General features: G+C 50.2%; 1 protein-coding gene across 1 annotated transcript; it reads right to left on the reverse strand.

Annotated features, from left to right (window-relative positions):
• Positions 1–8,171: 8,171 nt before the first annotated feature.
• On the reverse strand, positions 8,172–11,638 carry LOC137162792 (vitelline membrane outer layer protein 1-like). The gene is made up of 3 exons (XM_067562720.1): positions 11,435–11,638; positions 11,009–11,112; positions 8,172–8,514 (listed from the first exon to the last, which is right to left on the reverse strand). Exons 1-3 carry the CDS (start codon positions 11,603–11,605, stop codon positions 8,220–8,222), a joined length of 570 nt encoding a protein of 189 aa, XP_067418821.1. The 5' UTR covers positions 11,606–11,638; the 3' UTR covers positions 8,172–8,219.
• Between the last annotated feature and the right edge of the window lie 821 nt (positions 11,639–12,459).

The following is a 12,459-nucleotide window of genomic DNA, read 5'->3' on the forward strand; positions in this document are numbered from 1 at the left end:
TACCCAAACCTCCTTGGCAGCCTCTGGCCGCTCTCCAGCTCCCTTTATACCCAGTATGGGTCTGTCTGATGCCTCCAGAGTCCAGATCTTTGTAGTGGGGACTGACATCTTCCTCCAGTGTCATTCTTTCCCGGTGGTCCGAGAAAGTTCCTTGGCCATTAGCTGTCTCTCCATGAGGGCAACTAAATCATCTGAGGAGGCTAACCCACCCCCGTAGGTCTGATGGCAGCCCCCTCATGAATCTGTACAGGACAAGGATCTCTGTAATCCCTCCTCACTGTGGACCTCAGGACATAGTCGGGTTAGGTGGATCAGGTTGAAGACCTGCGACCTCGGCACCCGTCCGTCCCAGTACCTCCACTCATGCAACTTCTGGGCCATTGTGGCTGTCGTCACCCCAGACCTCACGAGGACATTGGCCTTCATCCTAGGGTAATCCTTGGCCTTGGTTTGGCCTGTAGAACGCCCCTCCATCCCACCAGGACGGGATGAGTCAGTAAGTCTATTTCGCCCAGACCAGAGAGTAACTTTCTCTGGCTCCTCTACTGGAGATGTAGACCTGGTGGTCTGGTCCTGGGGCCAGAGCAGTCTCAGTCTTCCCCCCCACCCAAACTGGTGTCTGGGGTTGTTTGTTTTCTCTTCTGCTGCTCCCCTCCACTATCTCCTATTTTGGGGGAAATATCTCCTCCTGCTGCCACAAGCCTACTGGCAGCTTGTGTTTCTCGTTCACCACCATCAACCCACTTCCCCTAGGTTGCAAAGACCCCATCCTCTGCCACGTCCTCTCATTCTGCTGGGAGTTGCAGCTTCAGCTACCCCCAGCGGAACATGACAGAGAGGTGCTCGAGGGGTCATTCCTCGTGCCCCGTCAAGGGGCCCTGTACCGGGTCCATTACTCCACAGGGGAGACCCGGTGCTACCTCTGACAGGTGATGGGACAGGTCCAGAGGGACTGCCCCTGGCCCGGCAAGGAGGGAATCCTGGGACCTCCGAGACCCAGGAGGGCACCAGCCAGGCCAGCAGTGGCGACCCTAGCCATCCGGTCCCTGTGGCCACCCCTCCTTCTCCGTCGTGGGACATCACCTCTGCTCAGGCCCCAGGGGTGCTCCCCCTGGAAAGTCCAGGAGACCGGGCGGGCCCCGCTGATGCTTTTCGCAGTCCTGCAGGCCCTGCAAAGGAGAGGGAGCCAGGGCCACCACTGTCGAGCACCAGAGGTGACTCACCCCAGGAGGAGGCCTCTCCTTTCCCCTCTGCCCTACCCCCGCTTTCCCAACCCCCAGCCCCTATGCTCTTGCCCCCTGGTCCTGCCCCTGCTGCCCAGCCCTCTGTCTCAGAGGGCTGGGTGCTTGTGCACGGCAAGCGCAAGGGTTGAGCCCAGCACCCCTCACCCTTGCTACCGAGGAGGGTGAGATCCCCTGTAAAACCAGGAAGGGGGCTGCTGGAGCTGGGCCTTCTGCCGTGCCCCCTACTAGAGCCCAGCAGGCGGCACCGGCCAAAGAATCTGTGGTGGCAGATGTGGGCCACACCATCTCCCTCCTTGAGTCCCTTCTTGAGGAGCTCCCGACCAGAAGCCCCTGCGCCCCCTTGTCATCCAAACCCCCTGCTGATGCCGAAGCTACTGATTCCTCAGCCACCACTGGGGAGGCCTTCATGGTGGCAGGTGGGGGGGAACCTATCATCTCTCTTTGAAGAAATCAGTGCCCTGGGTCTGACCCCAGCCTGCCAGCATGTGAACGACCCCCGACATGGAGGGCCTTGATGGGCACAGAGCCCAGCCACCCCTTCCCTCCCTGCCTTTGCGGACTCCTTCCCCCGCTCCTATCCCCGTGGAACCCCTAGGCCTGTCCGACTGGTGGCGGCACCCCCACCAACACCGAAGTAGCCCTTGTGGCAATGACCGGGCCAAACAGCCAGGCTCCAGGCCACTGGGCGCCCCTTCCCCTGCCATGGGATGGCCATTCCTCTTCAGCCTGGCTGTCCCTTCATGAGGGGCCAAAGTCGCGGTCACCAAGACCGCTGAGGTGCCTGAGCCTGGTCCCATGGAGGACACCCACACCTTGCCCGCCCATATAGCTCTTGGCCCTGATCAGGAGGCACTGCACCGTGCTCACCCAGTACGTGGGGCCATGGAACCCACCCCTCCCCCACTCCTTGTCCTTACCCTTACCCTGTCCTAGATCCAGACCCTCTCCCTGGTCCTGATCCTCCTCCATCCCCCCCCCCCCCACACACACACACCATCCCTGACCCTTCCCCTCCTCCCCTCGCCACCTGGGCCTCTGCCGCCCCTGGAGTTGTCTCCTTCACCCTTGAGGGCTCCCAGGGAGTGATCTTTGCCTTCACCTTTCCCAGCCCTCTTGGGGCTGCTGACTTCCCTCCCCACCACCGCTAGTTCCAGTCCCAGCAGGCTGCAGTCCCAGGAGGCTGAGGTCGGAGAATGACCCCCCAATGCACTGCGGGATGAGCTGAGCTCCTTTCTCAGGGACACACGTGTTGCCCGGAACCAGGTGCAGTTCGCCCTGATAATGAAGTATGGGGCGACTTCCACCACATCCTCTGGGTGGTGAAGGCCATACTGAAGGAGGAAAAGAGACCAGAAGGCAGGAAGCTGCAGCCTACCAGCGGGCCCGTAGTTTCCGTGACACCCTGCTGGCCTTTGGGACCAGCCATGGGTTACTGTGAAGCCCATTGGGGGCCGCTACACCTCCTGCCCGCAAGGTTTCCCCCCAGCCCTCCTCATAATCCCTTTCATCGTCATGACCTTGAACACCAGGGGCTGCAGGACTGGTCTCCACAGGAGCCACGTGCTCTCCTTCCTTCAGAAGGAGGGTATTCTGTGGCATTCCTTCAGGAGACCCATAGGTATCTGGCAACTGGAGTGGGGGGGACAGGGAGTTCCTTAGTCACCTCACCGCCTGCGACGGCAGAGTGGCCACCCGGTTCTCCCCCGACCTGCAGCCCGAGGTGCTCAGGGTTGCCAAAGTCGTGCTAGGCCACATGCTGCACCTCTGGGTCCACATGAAGGGGCTGGTCTTAAACCTTTTCAACTTATTTGCCCAAAATTCATGCCTGAGGCTGGTGCGGTTTTTCCAGCAGGAGTCCGCCTTCCTTGGCATCATGGATCCTTGCGAATGTGTAGTCCTGGGCGGGGACTTTAACACCACCCTCGAGGAACAAGACCGCATTGGGACCGAGCACTCTGAGGCCACCATGGACATCCTCCAGGAGATTATAGACCATCACTCCCTGGTGACGTCTGGTGTGACCACCACCCGAACGATGTCATCAAGTTCACCTTTGTCCAGGTGCGGGAAAACTGGTCAAGCCACGCCCAGTTGGACAGCATCTACCTCTCCCTTCATCATCTCTTGCAGGCCCACTACTCCGGCGTATTGCTGGCCCCGTTCTCAGATCACAATGTGGTGACCGTGACGGCCTCTCTCATTGTGAGGAGGCCGGGGCCAGCCTACTGGCACTTTAACAACAACCTGCTGGATGACATGGGCTTCATGGCATCCTTCCTGGAGTTCTGGCTGGCTTGGCAGGAGCAGAGGCATGCCTTTCCCTTGGCGCGGCGCTGGTGAGATGTGGGGAAGGTGCGCACCCGGCTCTTCTGCCGTGACTACACTCAGGGGGCCAGCCGGTGGAGGGATGCAGGGATAGAGCAGCTGGAGTGGGAGGTCTTTGAGCTGGAGAGGCGTCTGGCTGCCAGCCCCGAGGATCCATCCCTCTGCCGAGCGTGCTGGGAGAAGTGGGAGGAGCCTCGGATCCTCAAAGACCTTTGGGCTCAGAGTGCCTTCATTTGATGCCGCATCAGTCTCCTTTGGGAATTGATTGTGGCTCCCACTTCTTCTATGCCCTGGAGAAAAGGAGGGGGGCCAGGAAGCACATCACTTGCCTTCTGACAGAGAACAGCGCCCCCCTCATTGATCCGGCAGAAATGCGCGGAAGGTCCACGGCCTTCTACACTAGCCTCTTCTCCCTGGATCTGACTGAAGCCGCCACCTGCAAGGTGCTCTGGAAGGAACTTCCCACAGTCGGCATGGGTGCCCGGGACTGGCTGGAGCTGCCTCTCACTCTAGCCGAGTTCTCGGAAGCCCTACGCCTCATGCCCGCTATCAAATCCCCGGTCATGGACAGGCTGACCGGGGAGTTCTACCATGCATTCTGGGACAACCTCGGCCTGGACCTAGCCACAGCCTGGGCTGAATCCGAGGGCAGTGGAGTCCTCCCCCTTTCATGCAGGTGAGCCATGCTCATCCTGTTGCCCAAGAAGGGAACCTTCGCAATCTTCGGAACTGGGGTCCCGTCTCGCTTCTCCTCACAGAGTATTAAATCATGTCAAGGACATCTCGATGAAGCTGAGCATATGCTGCAGGACGTGGGTCATCCTGACCAGACCTACACCATCCCGGGCCGCACCATCTTCAATAATCTCTGTGTACTCTGTTACCCTCCTGGAGCTTGGGTGTAGGGATAGTCTGTCGTTTGCCCTCCTGTCCCTGGACCAGGAGAAGGCGTTAGACAGGATGGATCACGGGTATCTCCTGCTCACCCTGCAGGTGTTCTGCTTCGGGCTACATTTTATGGGTTTTCTTCGGGCACTGTATGCCTCTGCAGAGTTCCTGGTCAAGCTCTGCTGGACCCTGTCCGAACGGGTCAGCTTCAGGAGAGGAGTGCATCAAGGCTGCCTGCTGTCGGGCCAGCTGTATGCTCTGGCCATCGAGCCCTTCATCTATCTCCGCCAATGAATGCTGACAGGGTTTGTGCTCCGTGAGCCAGAGCTGAGGCTGGTCCTGTCAGCATAAACCAACAATGTACTCCTCGTGGTCCAGGACCTGGGCCACCTGGTGCGGCTGGAGGCCTGCCTTGCCATCTACTCAGCAGTCTCCTCCATCCGGGTCAACTGGGTCAAGAGCTCTGGCCTGATGGTAGGCACCGTGTGGTGGACGACCTCCCTCCCACCCACACCTCAAGCCATCCGGTGGAGTGCGAGTCAGCTGCTCTATTTGGGCATTTACCTTTCTGCCACCCATCCCTCCCCAGTGGAGAACTGGCAGGATTTGTAGGGCAGGGTGTCTGCGCGGCTGCAGAGATGGACAGGACTGCCCCGGTGCCTCTCCCTTTGGGAGTGGGCACTGGTGCTCAACAAGCTAGTCCTGTCCATACTCTGACACCGGCTCAACACCTTTGTCCCTACCCCAAGTTTCCTGGCCTACCTCCAGAAGACAGACTACCACCTGAAGCAGATGTATGCATAGAATATAGAAAGAATAGTTAATGGGTTTTGTGCTTTAAGATAGTATAGTAAAGTATGTAGCTTGGGAAAAGGGATGGAAGGACCTGATAAGGGCTGTCCAGGCGCTAGCACAGCACAAATAGAGGGCAAACATAAAAACAAAGCTGACCAGATCTGACCACACCCAGCAAAATAACACTTGAAAGTGTCTACAAGTCACGATGACTCAGCAGAAATGTTCACTGATTGGTTAAGCTGAAGGTCAGAACCAGAGTCAGAAGCTGAAGGGTAAGTGATTATTTCTCCTGTTTCTTATCATGGTGTCCCAGAGCAGGTAAAGCAGAGTAGGAAAAGCTGCAGGGCAAAGAATGTCATGTGACTAAAATGAAGTAACAGCCAGGGGAATTGCTTTCTTTTGTTTTCATTGTTTTTGAATGGCTGTTAAGACAGACAATTATTAAGATTGGGGTCCCTGAACAAGAGGAACTCCATTGGTCTGCAGTTCTTTGTGAAAGTGCTGAATGGGTTTGATAACAGCCCTTAAAAAAAATCCCTGTGGCAAAGTAAATTATGTACTGTTAAAAATGCTTCTGTGGATCTCAGGTTACATTGAATACAACAAAAGATTTTATTCATAATGCATTGGACACCACAGAAGTTGCCCAGAATAAAGGCCTTATCCTGTGATGTTAGTTGGTGCTGTAAGAAAGAAAAAGGAACCCTGATGCATATGCTGTGAACTGTCCAGCATCAGGTAGCTGTGAAAAGAGGAGGATAGAAAATGAAAATAAAGCTTAGTTTCAGCAGCCAAACCTCATCTAAAAATTATATCCAAAGATATTTACCTGCTAAACTGGGTTTAACTACGCCACAAAAACTTTTGTTCAATGATCATCAAGTTTTAAGAATGGATGGGTTTTAAAAACGGATGGGTAGGCTTATGCCCAGAACACAGCAGTGGCATTTGGACATGACTGAGTATCAGCCAAAGACAGAATAGTTTATTGCCACAGAACTGAATTCTATGAATTTGAAGAAATTTGGACCCTGTTTCAAGACACATTTGGATAAAAATATCGAGGCGGTTCACATAATGGCACACTTCCATTCAATCTAAACTCTCTGCTTTTTTCGTTCACTCGCCCCAGGCCCCCCTCCCACTGTCTATTCATATATGACTTCTCTTATTGTATTACAGTTACTCACACCCTAACATGTTATGTCTATGTTGTATTGCCTGGCTTTGTTGTCTGGTCTTGCAAGCTTCAACAAGTTGTAAAATCGTGGAATTGCGTCATTTTATTGAGGATCCTGTGAAGTATGCCATTATCTGGAAACATACACCGCTGTAAATCACGAACCCTTCTGTACATTTAATTGTCTCTTTCTTTATGAAAATCAATCACACACACAAGATTTGGCCCCACCCATTTCTTGGATCTCTGGACAACAAATTTTAACAATTTTTAAAATAAAATTACTTGCTTCCTAAAACCTTGAAACACCCCTTTCAACCCAGTATGTTTGTAAGCCCCAGCACTGTGATGTAGGCCTAAACCAGAGCAAGCCTGGACCATGGATTCATATTTGAAGCTTAAGGGTTAATCCTCACACTGAGAAAGAATAAAACTAGACATTGTAGATAGGGATGTTCCGGACACATTGATTGTTTGTTCATGCCGTCCCAGGTTCCACTATGATAACTGACTGCTTGAACATATGAGTGGGAACATCCTGCCTAAACATTTTGTGATTTAACATTTATGACACATTTGGTCCGTGTTTGTGAAGATCTACGTATGAATGTTTGGGAACTTTCTGAAATCTATTTGCGATAATTTACAAGTGAAGTAAAGTGCCCAGTGCATATCAGGAAAGTGGTTGATGTATAACTCATGGGGCAATGAGAGGGAAAATAAGATCTCTTTTATTTCCTTTTAGTAAAATTGGTATTAATAAAATTGATGTAGGTATAAGGATTTTATTATGTTAGTAAGTAAGTATAAAATAACGTACCAATGTAATGGGATAAGAATGTAATGATTTTTAGTAAGTATGAATGAGGCGTGAATGCAGTCTGAGTCTGCTAAGATATGAAAGTGAGGAAATAATTGCTGTGGTACTGTTTCTCAGCCTCTAAAGGCAATAGGGAGAGAAGATGCTTTTGTTTAAAGAACTTTTACAACCCAGATGGCCGAAGAACAAGATAGCCCCGGAAAACAAGGGAGTTAACACCCAAGCACAGGAACAAGACAAAGTGTGAAACAGGAATGAAAGAAGAATGGGAAAGCTGTCACACTTATGATAACAAACATAATTGACAATTACATCAAACAAGGAAACTATCTGACATGACAAAATCCATAGACCCGAATGGGGATCGATAAGTATAAAAATGGGGTGAAGAAACTTGGACTCGTTTTGCAAACCCCAAAGAGCATCATGTCGTAATCGACAGAGCCTGGCTCCATCCTCGTGTTTGAGTCACCTGGCCAGTGTTTCAGCTTGAGCAACACAGAGGCTAGTAATTATATTTCTCCTTCAGAGCTGTGTGTGTGTGTGTGTGTGTGTGTGTGTGTGTGTGTGTGTGTGTAAGTGTGTTTTAGGCAATTGCTTTTTCAAATATTTTCTGTATTCATAATAAACGCGACATACTGCCTTGTCCCCTGAATGAGATTCTATGGTTTATTGCATAAGTGTAACATGGTCATGCCTCCCTTGTCTCATCACCATAGTCATTATCTCATCTGCTGGGGTTTTTCCTCTCCTTAAACTCTCCTCCCACTCTCTTTTTCTCCTGCCTCTCCCCACAATCCTGCCTCCCCACTTCCCTTGCAGATGTGGGGATGGTACATGCTCACATCCCTATTTTTGGGACAATAAGACACAGACACCTTCCTGTTTAAGAGCAGTGCTAAACTTTAATGGTGTTTCATGGGCAGCTGCTGGTGTTAGGAGATGGGCAGGGGCAGGTGCTTGTTTACTTGCAGCAGAAAAACTTCACATCATTGAGCGCTGTGTCATCCCCTCTAACTTGGTATGTCTGCACCCTTGTCTGGATCCCACAAATGGCCCCAGAGCGGCAGATAATTTTATCTTTGCCAAAATAACCCCAGTTTTCTGAAATGCCCAACAACCATTTCCCATCTGAGCATCTGAAGTGGATGTTGTTGGCTGCCGTGTCATCGGCATCTCCTTGCGGCGATTCCACAATCAGAGAGAAGGATATCAGGTTGCTATCCTGGCACCATTGGTTCGAAGTCCATTTGCCCCACCTGCCAGAGAAGAAAAATAGCTGCCTGAGATGTATTCAGCATCTGCTACCTATCAGTGGGCACCAGTCATCCTAGTTATTCTGCACAGAGTCCAGGCTTCATAGGACACATAGCAGTGACCTGAAAACAGGACAGGTAGGGCCTGAGGTATTTGTTTTCTTTTTCTTGAGTAGTATTTTTTCTTGCTTGCATTTAGCCTTAGAAACATCAAAAGTGTCAAGCCTGGTCTGTCCTGGTTTTGCTGGAGAACTCCCTGGGGGTCTCAGGAGACGCCCTTGGGTGAGAATTTGGGAATGTCTGTGTAAAACTTAACACTTCTGGTTGATATTATGGCGTTACTATGAAATGTTACTCAGAAAAACTGCTCTGTCATAAATGCTTCTCTGTATGCAGATCCAGCATTGCTGACAGGACATGCACCAGGTATTCTCCAGACAGAAGACCAAGGGCAGGCACATAATGTTAATGACAGGGCTTTGACCATGCAAGAGTTATGCAGAAGAGTAACTGCGTCCCAAGGCAAAAGATACTTCCTCCTCTGCCTGAGGGGAGGGTTTTTTTTGGAGCTGTGGAAATTTACCAAACACAGAAGAAAGAAAACAGCAAGGTGACCAGGTGGGATTAAAGGACGGGGAAAGAGCCAGACAGGAAGACGAAGCATAAGACAGGAGAGAATAAGATCAGAGGAGCTGGGGAAGGGAACTCCATGAGGGAGAAGTCATCCAGCATGCAACACCCTGCATGAGACAGGGGAACCCTGCCTGCAGGCTTTCCTGAACAGAGATGAATCCCAAAGGAAGGGTGAACTGGGAAGTGAGAGACATTGTAGTCAGGATCTTTATTGTTTTGTATGATCTGTACTCTTTTGGGTTTCGTATGCTTAAATAAAAGAATAATTTTGTTAGGCTCTGGTCAAAGTGGTTGAGTGCGTGTTCTGTGCTTCAAAACTACTGCGTGCCTCTGGAGCAAATTCAATGGGGCGGAGATCTGGGAGAGGGTATATTAAACAATTGGTGTATCTTGGGGGTCAGCCCCAGTCCTGGGAGCCTAGAGTAGGTGTGGGGAGCATCCCCACTTCCATAAAGGAGTAGCAGCCTGAAACAGTGTCCAGGAAATGTGCCAGAGAAACTACAGGAGCAACCATTGCTACAGCCTGCTGAGACCCAGGGAGGTTTAAAGCACATGGAGACCCAGGAGCACAGAGGCTTGACTTCCCCTCACAGCAGTCCAGAGGGTAGCTGAAAGGGGGCACCTGACACAATCTGTGACACCTGCTGCTGAATCTTGTACCCAGACATCCTTCTCCCAAGTGCTCATTAGACCGTAGAGCGAACCTCCCGGGTGAAATACTGTCTCCATTCACGTCTGTAATAGAAAGAGAGCTTGAAACATGGAGTCTGGTACAAGGCCTGAGGCCTGAACTAAAGTGAGCAAAAGTCAGGCCCTGCTGATATAAAGCAAAATTAGCGAGAGTCAGGCTATGAATAAAAGTCAGGCACTGTTACAAAGCAGACACTTGCTTACAAGTTCACTGTGTGGTACATGAACTCGGCAAAAAACCACAGGCACTTCCAAGAAGTACAAGGCACAGTGTGTTCATTTATGCAGATTCCAGAAGACGCTGGTAAGCCCCAACATAAAGGCCAGTCATAAACACAATACTGGGATATGCAACAGGAACACACCGAACCAAGTAAAACAAAAACAAGAGGGCAGGATAGGATGGTAGATCAAAATGTTTTGTTTGAACCAGCAGGTCCAAGGGATAGAATTGGTAACTAAAAATGTCAGAAGGGTAATAAATAACTTGTTTGTATCGGTGTTTAAAAGAGGAGTTACAGAGGAGGTGTCTCTGGCCTAGAGGGAAGTGGAAAGTCCTGCCACTTACTGAACCAGTCCATTGTCTCAGGCATACATGTATTAGTGATCCTGTAGAGTCTATGGGGTGCTAGTACTGTACTTTATCAGCAGTAAACTTGGCTGAGCATCTTTGCCACTCAACTGAGTCAGTGATCTGCTTGGGCAGTTCAATCAAGGTCTGCTGTCCCTGCTACCTGCCCACAGCAGGTGCAGCACACAGAGAAAACACACATGCAGCCAACAACTGATAATGTCAATGGCAAAATCCCCATTCACTCCAGCAGGGCCAAGATTTTACTCAAAGAACATGAAGGACGTAGCTAAAAATCCCTTTCCCTATACCAATTGCTGAAGTTTCAAACTATGCTCTGGGTCTGGTGTCATTTCACTGGTTCTCTCCAGTCCTCCACAGTAACTCCCAGAGCACACAAGATCTGAATTTTAACTTGAAATGGCCATCTGTGTCTATCATAAAGAAGCAGAAACAGAACAGCCATAATTTTCCTTTATAGATTATATCCAAACAGAGGGAAATGTCAGAAAAGAGACACTGTGCAAATGTCATTGTTCACGGTTATTTATTCTCTCTGCGGTTGCAGAGTAAGCGTGGGAGAGAAATAAAAGAGTTACTCACCGCCCCACTGTGGACTGGATGATGGCGCCATCAGTGCAGTACAGGCGAATGCCATTCAAAGCTGTGTCATCATATTTTACCCCAAGACCTTGGAAGGGCTCCACCTGGGAGAGGGGTACAAGCGATGGAGACACAGGTACAGATTGGGAGGAGAAGGGTTGGAAACTCCACCCCCTAACCCAATAAATCTTGCCAACTTTCTATTATTAAATTAACTGCATTTCTTAAGAGAAAGGAAAAAGTCCAGTAATAATTAGAGACAGGAGGCTCCTGGCACATATAAAATCCACTGCCCTGGGAAGCTGGGAGACAACTAAACAACCTGCCCGTATGTTCTTAGAACCAAGAGAAATTCTTGCTGAGATACTGAGTGATGAGTGTGGGTCCGAGGGTGAAGAAGTGGCAAGGGCATGGGAAGAATTTTACCTTCAATGAAAATCCATTGGCGTAGCCATGGGGGCAAAACTCCTTCTTTCCCCATTTACCCCACCGGCCTCCGTTATAGACATCGAGGGTGGAGCTGTATCTTCGTGCCTCTGCACCCTGGAAGCAGCAGGAGAGGAGCAGGCAGAGCACTGCATGGGTGAGGGGCTGCATGGTGCAGTATCAGCTCTGGATCTACCCACAAAGAAGCTTGTGATTGACTAACAGCCTCAGACACGAGGGATATTTAAACCCAAGAAAGTTGGGCTGGGTTTCCTTGCTGGCCTGGCCTGCTGCCAAATCCATCTGGGAGCAATCACACATTGCCACATCCCTGCACCTAGACACTGACCTGACCACCCCTCGCACACAAAGGGCTCATCATTCCCCACTGAGACTTACAGGGGCTGAAGGAAACTGCTGCCCAATCAAGGGCTAAGTGGGCAAAAGAGGGACTGTGAGTCCTGAGGGCAGGCTGTGGATTTTAGAGCAGCTGCTGAAGGTTCAGAGTTAAAGGGCTTCTGCCAAAGATACCATAGAGTGGCCAATGTATTCATTTATATGTATAGTTGGTGTATTTTCCAAAGTTTATCCTGTGTCCCCTTGGACCCTAATGAATTTTTCTTTGTGTTATAGGCAGACAGTGCTTGCAAGAGAAGAAATATTGCCTGTTAATGGCATGCAGGGGAGGGTTTTTCTTTTTTCCTGGTTTCTGGGTGGGGACTCAAGCTGCTGTTGTTTTTTAATTTCAAGAGGAACTCTTAAATATCTGAACCCAAACCTTGTTGCCCCTGACAAAACCTGTCAGAAAGGGCCCATTTATAATTATAGATAGGACTGATGTCACCAACTCTTATTTAAGTGCCCCAACAATTCTCCTTCTTAGATTCTGTTTTCAATTGTTTATAACTTTGAGAGAAAAAGAAATAGAAGAAAAAATAAAAAAATTGAAAAAGTCACCGTCAGCCATTTTGAAAAAAAATTTGTGCTGTGTCCTTGTGTTTTGGCATGTGTAGCTGAGAGAGAAA

The sequence above is a fragment of the Emydura macquarii genome, unplaced genomic scaffold (genome assembly GCF_026122565.2).
Source record: "Emydura macquarii macquarii isolate MOO-44397 ecotype Brisbane River unplaced genomic scaffold, CSIRO-AGI_Emac_v2 contig_2473, whole genome shotgun sequence".
NCBI lineage: Eukaryota > Metazoa > Chordata > Testudines > Chelidae > Emydura > Emydura macquarii.